The 14,260-nt window shown below is 40.5% G+C and overlaps 1 protein-coding gene across 3 annotated transcripts in view; it reads right to left on the reverse strand.

Annotated features, from left to right (window-relative positions):
- Positions 1 to 8,651, reverse strand: part of TTC39A (tetratricopeptide repeat domain 39A) — a 56,376-nt gene extending 47,725 nt beyond the window's left edge. The window contains exons 1-2 of one of the 3 annotated variants that reach the window (XM_042461312.1): positions 8,557 to 8,651; positions 2,298 to 2,429 (exon numbers count right to left, since the gene is read on the reverse strand). In XM_042461312.1, the coding sequence (XP_042317246.1) occupies positions 2,298 to 2,429; positions 8,557 to 8,621 (197 nt within the window). In that variant the 5' untranslated portion in view covers positions 8,622 to 8,651. Of the gene's footprint in view, positions 1 to 2,297; positions 2,430 to 6,539; positions 6,674 to 7,353; positions 7,431 to 8,556 lie in introns of those variants that run through there. The other 2 variants (XM_042461311.1, XM_042461310.1) reach the window with 2 other exon arrangements.
- Positions 8,652 to 14,260: the final 5,609 nt, after the last annotated feature.

A 14,260-nucleotide genomic window follows, 5' to 3' on the forward strand; every position in this document is an offset into this window, starting at 1 on the left:
TATTATTATTATTATTATTATTATTATTATTATTATTATTATTATTATTATTATTATTATTCCTTACCACTGACTTTAATGGCTAGACCAGAGGGAAAACTACAGCTGAACACCAACTGGAAGACCATAGGTTCCTCACCCTCGCTCTACAGAGACTACATCTATCTGAGCAATTCTGTGAATGCTTACTCAGAGGTCAAGACAACACAGTCTATTACGCCAAATAAATGTAGTTAGACAATCTTATGTATATAAAAATGTCATTACAGATATTCTTTCTACAGCACCCTTCCTTCTGTTCTTTCTTGAAACTCCTCTCCCTCATATCCAGTAATCACATTACAACAGCATATGGGTTTTTAATTTGTATCCTTTCAAGTGCCATGTGTATATACATGCATGCATGCATACAGGTACAGACATACACACAGTAGTTATTAGGTTTCAAAAATCAATAAGGGGCAGAATTTTATATCTTTATGAAGACCCATGCTTGATTTCTTTTTTTGGCATGCATCAGCTGTCCTGAATCCTTTTTAATCATATCAGAATCATCTGTACTGGCAGTGAACTTCAGATGCTTGTTCGTGCAACTTGATTTTTTCTGTTCCCAAAATGCCTACACCCTCAAATGCTAGATTTTTGACATTCCATTAAGTTAATATGAAATAACATACTTTCCAGCCCTCAAAGTCTCATTCTAGCAAGTGACCAAAATGCTGATGGAGGACAGGGCTCAGTGAGTTAGATCCAGAGGTATACAGAGCAAAATTCAGCAAACCATAGAGAGAGCATGCAGGGAAGCAATGTTTGGTAATACTCCCAAAATCTGATCTGGAAGACTAAAGACTCTTCCAGAACAGTTCATAAAGCATCACTGAAGAGAAGCAGGAAAAAGAGGAAATGGTCTGCCACTCGCTGTCTACCAAATTAGCAGTCAGAGAATTAGCTTGATCCAAGTCACTCTTGCAAACAAAAGAGGTTTTTCCAGTCCTAGAACAGCAAATTTTGATCCAAACAAATGCCTTTATAGTCATTACATACAGTATTAATCTCTCTTGGAAACAGGAAGTTTTAACAATTAAAAACAAATCATTGTAAGCTACTTTGAGTCCCAATGTGGGAAATAATAATTATTCATCATTATCATAATTTCTTTATTTATATACTTCTTTCTCCTAGTATAGGGACAGTATGCTTCTTTACAATGTATATTTTGTCCACATGACATTGAATAAAGCTGTACATAGATGCAGTGTGTATAAAAGTATACATTTTGACAACCTAGAACAGGGGTGGTGAACATGTGGCTTTCTAGGACTTAAACCTCTATTTCAGCATCTCTCACCATTGTCTCTGGTGGCTAAAATTTTGCAGGGAATTGCAGTCCAGCAAAATCCACATACCATGGGCGCTTTGGTTTGGTTCCAGGACGCCACAGTGGATACTAAAATCTGTGGATATTCAAGTCCCATTACATACAATGACATAATAAAACGGTGTCCCTTATACAAAATAACAAAAACAAGGTTTGCTTTTTGGCATTTTTATATTTTTAAAATATTTTCATGCTGTGAGTGTTTGAATACATGGATAAAAAAATCCATGAATACAAAGAGCTGACTATTCTCTACATTGATTTAGAGTTATACATGGTGGAATCCAGCTACTATATAACAACTGCTGTTGTTATTTTTTCTTACCTGCCTCTCCCTGTGAATCAAGGTGGGGAATAACAATACACCAATAAATACATAATAGATAAAAATAACACAACATCAGTTAAAAACATCAGTTAAATATCAGTTAAAAATATTAAAGGAACAGACAAGACATATGCATATTTAAACAATCCACATTTAAAATTCATCACTTAAAATTTACAGTTTAAAATAAATCTGCCGGAAGAGACTGATCTTTAATGCTGACTTAAATTCAGATAGCGTATTCAGTTGTCAAATCTCTCCCAGCAGGTCATTCCATGATCTATGGGTAGCTGAAGAAAATGTCCTCTGCCTGACAGTTGCCAACCTAGTCCTGGCTGACTGGAGTAAATGTCACAGAGAGGACCTGAATGTCTGGGGCAGATTGTATGGGAGAAGGTAATCCTGTAGGTAATCTGGACCCAAGACATGCCGGGCTTTAAAGATAATAACCAACACTCTGTACCTTGTCTGGGAACTAACGGCACTTAATACTTTGTGATGCCAGTGTGTTTATAATTCTTACTAGTGTAGAGCTGTCAAAGGCGCCTATGCTATTCCTCTCAGTTACCTAAGATCATTCTCAGTGCTTACTTCTGACATATAGCTTGAGCTTCTTTCATTGTTTTCCCAGCATTCTGTATCTCTTGAGAGTCAAAGGTCATCATGGCTTGCATTTCCAAAATAGTAGCGTACATCAGTGCATGATACATACTGACTTTGGTTCTGTGGGAAACAAGTTGGAGAACATACATTTATGAAAAATAGAGAAGACACACAAGAAGCAAATAAAAGCAGCCTTTAATTTGGAAGAGTAATTAGTGCATGTGTATTAGAAGCATCAGCCTCTAGAATAGGAGGATGCCACATACTTCCATAATCTGAACCTTGTTGTCCTTGAATATTATCCATTTATTTTAAAACTCCTTTACTTTTCAAACTTCAGTTCTGATGATTCTACCATGATCACACAATGGAGAGAGAGTTTAAAAAGAAAGACTGAAAGAATCTTACAGATGTTAAATTCAGATCTCACATAATGCAAATAGGAAGAGTACCTGCTCTTTGCTTCACTTAAAACCTCGCAATAGCCTTGAAAACAAAGTGCCTATATCTTCATACACTATAACAGACTGAAAAGGTAATGTAGCTCCTTTGCTAAAGTCTTGGATTTAAAACTGGAATCTCCTGTATTAACATCCACTCCAGTAATGTGCACTTTCCTTAGAAGCACTAAGGAAACTAGACTTATGGTTGGGTCTGCTCTACAGGATTTCCTGGTCATATTTTTGTTGGATTTGGTCTGCTGTACTTGCAGCAACATTCGCCATCTGCTTCTTCCTATGCTTTTACACCACATGTGGTATTTCTTTTTTCCCGTGCATATTCCCATGTTTATTTTTCTACTATCAACAACATCTGAGAATGACTAATGACATGCACCTAGATATTTGCACAGTTTTGAAAACTGGCGGAGGAGAGGAAATGAACGGTGCGACAATGACAAAGGGACTGAGAGGAGCTGACTACATAACCAAAAAATAAAATAAAAAAAAACCCCAAAAAAAAGAAAAGAAAAGAAAAGAAAAGAACCAGCCTCGCTTCACATTTTCCTAGTTCACAATGACCCTGTAGTGACCAGTTAATGCCACACACTAACAAACATAGAGACGTGATGTCAGTCCTAACTGGCTACACATTCTCCCTGATGAACTCACTTCACTCTGCTGTTTGCCTTTCCAGCATGCATCAACCTGTCAACTAACAGCTGTTATTGTTTGCCTGTCAATCTAGACCACCTTGTGGAGGCTTCCCCAACCAACCCCTTCATTTTTCCTCCTTTACTACCCCAATGAGTAAGTGAATTTTAAATGTGCGCATATGCGCGCGCGCACGCACACACACACACACACAGAAGAAAAATAAAACTTTTAGTTTATATTTTTTCTCCCCATACAAACATTGCAAATCTCCATATGAGTGAGCAAATGAATGATCAGGGGAGGTGGGGGTGCATGCAGGCCATTCACTGAAGTAAAAATAAAGACAAGACAGTGCTGATTGGGTGTGGGGAGAATCAGAATGTGGGGAAGAATAAAAAGATTAAAAACAAATGTGACACTCAGGCTTCGGAGAAGAAGAGGGAGGAGGCAGCCCAATCTAACTCCTCACCACTGATTTCATGATGGAACATTCCCTGAAGCAGAAAAACCTAGTGATGCACACAAGACTTGCTGGATCAGTACCATCCACCAAAACTCCTCCCACTCCCACTTTACCCCAAGCTGCCTTGGAGCGTCAGCAACGGGAGCTGGGTCTGTTTAGTCTGGGGAAGAGAAGGTTAAGAGGTGATATGATAACCCTGTTTAAATATTTGAAGGGATGTCATATTCACCAAGGAGATGCTGAATGGCAGTGATGAACTGGCAGTGATGAACTCTAATGTAGGATTGCCATACCACCCAGATAGTTGAGGTTTACCTGGTGCCTGTTTGGATCAACCTTTTGCCCAGATTACAAGTTTGCTTTCTTTTTTTAAAAGTAAGCATTTAGACCCTTTTTGTGGTATATATTAAAACATGGAGACACTGGTTTGTCAAATTATTCTGCAAAAAACAAGTCCACCCTTACCTTTCAGGTATGAGGGAAAAGCGAGAGGCAAGGGAGGCAATAGGAGGGAAAGGAGAGTGGCAGAGTGCAGGCAGGCAGGAAGGAACATATTACAGGGATACAAAGAAAAGTCATGGAGGGAATAGGACAGAAAAGAGAGCAGACAGTGTGAATGGCAGAGTGCAAGAAACAAGAGAGGGATGAATTCCAAGGGTGCAAGGAGTGGTGAGAGATGAGATTGGAGAGCTAGCTTTGTGAATGGTTAAGTACAAGAAGCAAGGGTACTGCAAGGGCATGACATGAGGTGAAACAGTGAGTTGAAAGGAGGAAGAATGAGATTAGGGAGGGAGGGAAAAGGAGAGAAGGGTAAGAAGTGTACAGTAGTTGCATGATGTAAGCAGCAAAGGAGGTACACATGATGTGGGGTAAGGTATAAGTTAAGGATTACAAAATGAAGAAGGAAGGGAAAGGCTAAGAGATCAAGGAACAGAGCGCAAAGAACAAGAGAGACCAGTATGGCAGAGGCATAAAATGAATCCAGGGAGGGGGAAGAATCAGGGTGGGGAAAGCTGAAAAACAACTGACAAGAAGCAAGATGGTGACAACAGCAGAGGTCCTCCAGGAGGAGTGATGAAGTGAAATTTGTTGCTCCTATGCTCTGTTCCCTGAAATACTCACCCCATTGTGCTACTCTGAGGAAAGAAAGAACAAGGAAAAGGCAAGAGGAGAGGGTTGATATAAGTTTGTTTAAGATAGATGATTGAAGTAAACCTTCCAATTTTGGGGAATAGATCAAACAGTGGTAAAGAAAAGATAATGTATTTTTGATGTACTAACATGGAGTTTATTTCTTAGGAGTATGGTGTAGGCATCTGAACTGCTTATTCGCATGCTTGAGTGGCCAACATAAATAAGAGGCTGTCTCAGGGAAAGGGAAGGAGAAAGGTCTGTTTATCTGCTCTGTTTCCAAACTGGCAGAAACCTAACGCTTGTTCCTTGAGCTAGAGAGCCCAAACTGAAGGGACGGGAGAGGGAGAAGAGGAAGGGAGAGAGATCAGTAGGGATGCGGCAGCTCTTTGGATCCTGTTCTCATGGAGCACTGAGAGGCCAAGGGAGCAGCTGGAAGCCCTCTGTGGCAGGGGCTCTGTCATTTCTGCTCAAAGAAGCACCAAGGGGTGAAGGGAGCAATGTGGATGTGGTGGCAGCACTATCAACAAGTTATATTAAAATCCATAATTGTGGCTCCAAAATCTGCCCAATAAGTCAACTTATAGTCCAGTGTGCATGATAATACATAAGTTTCAAGCCTTTCAGCAACACACACCCCACATTGAGTCTCCATTCCCCCCCTAGTAAACTCATTCCATTTTGGGGCCACTGACAGCCTTTCACAGATGGTCTGAAAGAACAAAGAGTTAAGAGCAAAACATCTGTCAGTGCTATTAACATTCATGCCACACCTTATACCAAACCTCACTTCTTGAATCCTGGATAAACATCTAACAAAATTTTTCAAACATAAAGGGTATATGAATCAATATTATTCAAGTAATGAAGATATTTGTTTTCTCCTAGAAGATATGGTGTTCTGGAGCTGCAGCATTTTTGTACGAAGGACAATTCTGTCACACAAAAGGAATATGATTACATTACAAAACATAGTAATACAGTACTGTACTTTCCGTTATAGTTCTATAGGGGTTTCCTGACAGCTCTTTACCTTCCCTGCACAGGATTTATTCCTATTTGCATCAACAGTCAAAAAGAAATAGCAGTCATCAATGGGATTTCTGCTTATTTGGTTTCTAAGCACTAAATAATCTAATGTGCCATCATTTTAAAGCGCTTTTACAAGAATGGAATTTGGAGTAGATTACACTCTGCATATGAAGCGATAAAGCTGTATTAGAATAAATTCTAACTTGCTGTCAGATAACCTAACACAGAAAGTGTTTTCCTTAGGATAATTTATAGACCATGAAAACTCATTTAAATTCTCATGACACTGGAAGCTTGCCATATGGCTCTCAAATGAAGTATTTTTATATGAGTGTCCCACTGCTACCACTACTCCTCAGAGACAAATAACAATAGTAAAAGGTTCATTTACAGATACATCAAGCCCTTCATTAAGACTCTTTTGGGCTATCATTCTGAAATAGAGAACAAAAAGAGAATGGCTTCCAAAGTTAAGATGGCACTAGACTGAGAAATAAATGTACACACAATTCAATAGAACCATATCTGCGCAGCAGTCTGCATCAATGGTCTTCAACAATTGGCTATCCAGATGTTCTGGACTTCAACTCACAAGAGCCCCAGGCAGCACACCCAAAGGTTAGGTATCCTGGAAACCCAAGTGTTTTTACCATTGATTGGGCATCAATGGGGCCGAGGAAGAGAAGGAGGCCGCCTCCGCGCTTTTGTTGGGGCGGCTTGGGAAAGGAGGCCCAGCACCTCACTTCTATGTGTGGAGGAGCTGGGATCAAGTAGGAGTGAAGGCCGCTGCTGCGGCCTGAAACACAAGGCCTCAGCCAGCTAGCTGAGCCTCGCCGAGGAGGGAGACCTCCATTCCGTGGCAATGCCTCTCCTCCAGCGGCGGTAGAGCCATGTGGGGCTCAGCCAGCTGGCTGGGCCCCAAGGAGGCCTCCACGGCAAGGAAGCAAGGCTTCCGGGGTCTGGGCCCAGTCCCTGTTGCCACCGGCCAGCCAATAAGCCTCTCCAGGCCTTTCAGGGGCCTGTGCCCAGCCTCTGTTGATGTCAACAAGCTGGCAAGGCCTCTCTGGGGCCTGGGCCCTGCCGAGGACACTGCTGCCACGGCAAAAAGAAAAGTAAGAGAGGGAGGAAAGAAAGAAGGAAGGAAAGGAAAGAAGGGAGGAAAGAAAGAAACAAGGAACAATTTTCTTTGTTTAATAGTCTCTGATGCCAAATCTTGGTAAATCTCAATTTTTTGTCCATTACATTCCAGATTTTGTATTGATCTCAATTTTCTGAAGACCAGGTCTTTTATATTTTCTCTTCCAAAAGCTATTATTATCACCTTTCTCCTGCATCCTTTTGTTCCAGCACTCCAATGGGCTCTTTCTAGAAGGAGAGAAGGAGGGAGCAAAGAAGGAAGGAAGCAAGGAAAGGAGGAAAGGAGGAAGGAAAGAAGGGAGGAAAAAAGAAGCAAAGAAGTGGAGAAGGAAAAAAAACAAGGAAAGAAGGGGGAGGGTTGGAGAAAGAAAAAAGAAAGAGAGGAGGGAGGGAGGAAAGAAGGAAAAAAGGAGGAAAGAAAGAAACAAGGAAAGGAAAGAAGGAAGGAAGAAGGGAGGGGGAGGAAGGAAGGAAGGCAGAAAAGAAAGAAAGGAGGGAGGGAGGGAGGGAGGGAGGGAAAAAAGAAGGAAGCAGGGAAAGAAAGAAAGGAAGAAGAGAGAAAGAAAAACAAGGAAATAAAGAAGGAAGGAAAGAAGGGAGGGAGGGAAGGAGGAAGGAAGGAAGTAAGTAAAGCAAGGAAAGAAAGAATTAAGGAAAGAAAGAAGGTAGGGAGGGAGGGAAGACACAAGGAAATAAGGAAGGAAAGAAAGGAGGGAGGGAAGGAGGAAGGAAGAAAAGCAAGGAAAGAAAGAAGGAAGGAAAGAAAGAAGGGAGGGAGGGAAGACGCAAGGAAATAAGGAAGGAAGAAAAGAAAGAAAAAAGAAAGAAGGGAGGGAGGAAAGAAGGATGCAGGGAAAAAAGAAAAGAAGAGAGGAAAGAAAAACATAAGGAAATAAAGAAGGAAGAAAAGAAATAAGGGTGGAAGGGTGGGAGGGAGGGTGGGATGCCTTGCCCCTTGGTAGGGTGACCAGACGTTTCCTCCTTTTCCCAGACATGTCCCCCATCTCAGCCTTCCTGAGATTCCACAATGTCCTCCATTTTGAGCATGGCTAAGAAGTATCGATTTACATTTATATGCTTCCAGTTTTTATTGGGTCATGCCCACCATTTTTCTGGAATGTCCTACATTTCACCTAAACCTATTGGTGACCCAGACTATTTTACCGATCCTAATTTCGGCCCCTACCTTCTTCCAAGTTGTGCAGGCCTGGATTAGAAACTGGACTTCACCGGGATTGCTTAATTCCATCAGAATCAGTTTCCAGCATCTTCTGCAGTACTGAACTCAGGCTGACTGGTCTGCAGTTTACCAGATCATGTCCTGCCTCTGTCTCCAAATCTCATACACACATATATTGATAATAACTAGAAAGATAAACCAGCTTACTTAGCTTGCAGAGAAACAAGAGCATCCTGGAACTTGTTATTTAGAAATAAATCCACAGCTGCCATACATTCACTGAGAGCAACATTCAAATCCAGTGTAGTAAATCTGGAAAACATAAATGTCTTAATGATAATTTTTCTCCTTGTCATATGCAGGAAAGAATCCCCCCATGAACAGTCAGCATAACAAATATCAGGAAAAAAAATTTCATAGTAAACCTGTAGTATACAAAGCACAACCACCTCACTATCATTATCTTCATCTTGTTGCAGAATACTGAATACTTTCAGCTGAAAGGACTCTTATTTTAAGAAATGATGAACCAGATATAATGTTTGATATCTGAAAAGAAATACATTCTTTCTATTTATCATCATTCTCAACATGAAGGACCACCAGCAAAATGCTGTAGTGCCCCCTCATCCTCTAGGATGGAATGCCTTTGTTCAAAGGGCTAGTTAGTAGGCTAAAGGAACCATGTAGCATTGTCAAACCCTAGATGGGGTTGGATAGAGAACCATGTTTTCAACAGACATCTCCACTGCTTTCAGCCACAATGTAAATTGACAGACTTACTTTTTTGCCCAACTTTTGCTTCCTTTAAAAAAAACTTTGTTATTGTTGGAAGCATGTTGTTGGACATTTTAAAAAGTGTCTTTTTTCTTTTAACCCATCAACATATGTCTGTGTAGCTGAGAGGCCAGTTCCCCAGCCTATTGCCCTTTTGATGGGACTCACAAACAGATACAACTGGAAAGCAATAGGTCGGAGCAGTTACAATAATATCCAGAAAACACTTTCTGAGACATGCAGCCATTTTACTTTCAAACTGATTAGACACTCAACCAACAAAATTCTCATGAGACAAAATTGTTTCATTCATATCACATCCTTCGTCCAAGTGGTATATACACACACACCCCACACACAATAACACAGAGTGGATTAGGCTGAAAGGAATTGACTGAAACCTCATAATTAGCTGGAAATTTCTACATTGGTCTTCCTGTTTCCTTTTCAAGAACTCTGACCACTGCACCAACAGACTTTTTGTTTTAATATAGAGTTTGTGAACTGGAAAAACATTGGAAAGGTTAAACTTACTTTTTAAGTAGTTTTCCCAAAGGGATCATTGCAAGACCCAAAAATCTTTTACTATGGCTCCCCACAAAGTAATATGAATAACAGTCACTATGTAGTCATCTAAATTGTGATTCCTGCAAGATCCTGGATAACAAGCCATTCCCCCTCCCCTTCCAGGAGCTGCCATATGAGATTCTGAAGATGATTTTTGTGTGTACGATAAAGCCATTTTGGGAGAGGAAAAGAACTAGGGAGCTGGGTTAGGAGAGCAGAACAGATACTACCCACACAAAGCATTAGTCCAATAGTGGTTTTGAAGCCATTGACCTGAAAGGCTGAGGTATACAGCTGCATTCAGGTCCAGAATTAAGTACCAGCAGAGAGGCCCAAGTGGATAACTTAGTAGATTCCATTTCCTCCTCAGCCTCATCCTTTTTCTTTGTGTTGCATTGTTTAGACACTTACCTAACATTGTATAGTTGTTATAATATTCATCATCAAATATTCTGAGTTTCACACTTTCATTCCATTTTCAGTATTTCATAATGCTATTTTTGGTGGATAGATACCATTTCTTTCAAAGCTACACACAATTAGATCAGTTTTAATTATGTTAATTTATATGAAACTATCAAATTGTCTAGAGACTATAAACCTGTGCAAGTCGTACTTGCTTTATTAGGCTTTTATATCCATCTGGAATGACCTGCTGGACGAGATCTGTCAGAGTACCACCTTGGAAGCCTTTAAGAAGGCTATTAAAACGGATCTCTTCCAGCAGGCCTTTCCGGATTAGAACATCTAATCCTGCCTCCCCTCTTCCCCCACCTTCTCATTATCCTCCATCTTTACCTTTTACTCTACCTGGTCCCCACTTGAAATTTTATCTCATCTTAATTATTATTGTACACTATTGTTTTTAACCTATTTTTTATTTAATCTGTTTTTAACGGTTATTAAGTTTTTATGATGGTGGAGGCATGGGGATCTTGGAACTTTTAATGCTTTTTTTCTTTTAATTTTATCTTGTTTTACTGGTGTAATCCACTTGGATTCCTTGAGATTAAGCGGAATATAAATTATTATTATTATTGTCCCACTCTTTATTATTATTATTGTGTTAAGAAGCAACAGTATCTATATAAAGAATTGCTTTCCTTTTTTTAAATAAAAAAGCAGTCTATTCATTCAAGATAAAAAAAAATCAATTTTTCTCTTGTTTAAGCATTCATACTACAATATTAGATTTAACCATTCCAAGTGTTCTTCCAAGTGAAGAAATGTTCTCTGATAGGGAAAAAAATAGAAACTAATATTGGATTGTCTAGCAGATACCACTTTAAGAACATACACACACTGTTATATACAAATAACTGGATAAGAATAGTGTCAATCAGTGCCTATTATTATTATTATTATTACTGTGTTCCAGTTTAGATGCCTCTGAGACATCGTGTGGAAGCCTAGGCAGTTTACAAAGGTGTATTTAAAATTCCCAGCCAGAGAACTGTAGGTCCCCCCCTAAACTACAAATCCCAAGATTCCCTAGGATGTTCACATTACAGTTTAAAAGCGTAGTGCGGTAAATGTGTAGAGCAAAAAGACCTTATAGACAAATCCTTGTGTATCCACCTGCTTGAGATTCCATTAATAAATGACCCTCTCCCCTTCAAATGAAAGTTCTCCATGTGAAAAGTACAACAGAAGTAATTATGAAGATGAAGGAATTATTACCTGTCCTCTCTTTGAGCATTTACCTTGCTCAATTTTTGAATGCTTGAATAGGGCTTAAATATCCATCAATTCCTGCAAGCATATATGGATTACTTCAATCATTAATCTGCAGGCTCTATCTGTTAAAGATTCTTTAACTCACACACAAATCAAGCATGCACCCAGATACAGACATGCACAAGCATTTAAATAAGTGTACATAATGTAAACAAGAGCACAAGAGTAAACTAGAGTACACCTATGAAATAATTTAGCAAATAATCTTCCTGTGTTTTTTCGTAATTTATACACACAGTGACATAATTATGAATAAATTACTAACTAACAGCCAGCAAACCTATGTGAAACCTCTTAGGGGTGAAATTCAAGAAGCTGTTTTTTGTTTTTTTTTTAATCCTAGTAGTCTACGATGTTTCTGGCACTTTAAGATATAATTCCTGTCAATGAGCTTCAAAGGGGAATTGCTGTGCTTATTACCAAAAAAAGTTACCATGAAAAGATTACACAGAGTACTGGCCTTGTATAAATCTTATCTAACCTAATATTAAGATCTCTCATTATCTATTGCTACATCTTCAGGAAAGGAAGGCGTGGGTGGCTTTGCCATGTGGTCTTACAATCAGAGAATCATAGAGCTGGAAGGCACTGCACTTCCCCTGGCATACAGTAATATACAACTAAAACACTCCCAAAAGATGGCAAACATTTGGGATGTCTGAAGATCTTCAAAGAATGATAGTCCACCACCCTCTGAGGCAGTCTATTCCATCTTGATTTAAAGCAATAGGGGACAGATTTGGTAAAACAATAAAAAAGGCCATCTAGGAACTATATAAAATGAACTACAGTATTTTGACAATATTTTGACAGCATTTGCTGGGGTTGAGACGGGGAGATTTGCAGTTGGCAGACAGATTTATTATTTTCTGATAGGCCCACTGGGTACTCTTAAGCTGACATGAAAGTAGTGAGTTTGAGGCCCCTTTAGTTTGAAAGTTTTTAACTCAGCAATCTTTGGACACATGGCTCAGCAGGTGAATGGTTTGAAAACTGAGAAATCTCTAATGTAACATTTGTGGAAACATTTTTTTTTCATCCAGAAAACACATTTCACTGGTCAACTGCATTCTGCCATTTCTCTAAGAATTTCAAGGGGTGCACACAGTCTCCCTCTCCCAACTGTATCATCGTAGTAACCCTAGGACTTTATATCAATAGACAGAGGTGGCAACTGCAGGGAGTAAATGATGAGAATTACAGAAAAGACTTGGAACTTGGGAGTCCAAAGCTGGGGTTCTTCCTGATCTGACTGCGCCTCCTAAACTACACTGCTGCCATCAGATGTAGTGGAGTATCTTGTCAACTGCATTAAAACTCATCTGCCAATGTAATCAGTGTTTGTATATAGAAAGGAGAAGTACCAACCATCTTTTGCTGGTCCTGCCTGTGAAGTAAGCCAGGTTAAGAACTGGTCCAAGATCAGGTAGTGAGCTTTCACAGTTGAGGGGGGGGGGACCATACATGTATCTCCCTAATCCATATCTGCCTAAATATCTACTGCAACACACTGGTTGCCAGTATTACATTAAGTGTTCAAGTAAAAGAAATGTTTCAAGGCCAGAAACAGCAAGCCATGCAAGTGAACAAGCCCTGAGTACATGTCAAGTTTAACAAAGTGAATGCAGCATTTTAATAAAGAATATGCTCATGTGTTTAGTAGCAAATAACATGCATTGCACTCTTGGTACAATAACACTTGTAGGGAGAGTCTGGCAAGAGACAACTTGAATAGAAACAACCTGCTTCACACGTTCTGAAGCAGTAGAGAGACATTAAAAAAAACCCTATAACATCTCTCCCTCAAATGACTGAACTGGCTCTGAGAAGAGCCAGCCCAACCACAGACAAGCTATACATCTGGCTGAACTCTGTAAATATCTTGGAGTGAAAACCAACACCTACATTTTTGGAAGAGACACAATAAAGCAGCTTGTTGTGGACTTTGGTCCGGTACAGACTGGCGCTTTGCGTCGGCCTGGGACCAATTTTAGGGCTTGGGAGATGAGAGTGCCCACACGCCTGATCCCTACTGCACTGTCCGGGTGCCATCATGGCTCACCGCCATGATGATGTACACATGACACAGCATCAAAATTACACTGCACGTATGTCATTGGTATGCCGAGGGCACCAATGGCAGCCTGGGCACGTCCCAGAAAGAACCTGCTTGTAGAGGGTTCTTTTTACTCCTCGCGGAGGCTGCGCCACTTGGTTGGTGCAGCCTCCATCTAGGGTAAAAACGGGCAGCTGCAGGCCATCCTTTCGGGGCAGTCTGTCCAGCCCCTAAGTAACAGTCCCAGCATTCCTGAGGGCAAGTGGTATCACTGGGGGGGTGCAGCTGGGTGATACCCCGTTAGACCCTCCGCCTGGCTTTACCATGGTGGCAAAAGAGAGGCCCAAGTATGCATCTCCTGGCTTTGCTGTGGCAGTTGAGGCCACTACATGAGGAGACCTTTGCCACCATGGCCAAGGAGAGGACTGAGTGGAGAGTGCCACTCCCAGCTTTGCTGTAGAGAAGGAGACTCCTCATGAGGAGACCTCCACTACTGTGGAGAAGCAGTAGGCCAAGCATGCCCTTTTGGCCACTGCCACAGCTCCCCCTGGCAGCTTCCGCCACACTGTGTGACACCAGGGATAGGGATGCCAATGCTGAGGACCATGAAAGAAGTCCTCTGATCTCTATCAGCTGCCCAGGGCATCTAATATATTGTTAAAGTGGAGACTGTAAGTAAGCAACACAGACATTAGAGATTAAAAATAAGATAATTATGATTCTGCATAATCATTTGCCTATTTCCTGTTTTGGTGACATGTTGTTCAACATACA

This window comes from Sceloporus undulatus, chromosome 4, assembly GCF_019175285.1.
Source record: "Sceloporus undulatus isolate JIND9_A2432 ecotype Alabama chromosome 4, SceUnd_v1.1, whole genome shotgun sequence".
NCBI lineage: Eukaryota > Metazoa > Chordata > Lepidosauria > Squamata > Phrynosomatidae > Sceloporus > Sceloporus undulatus.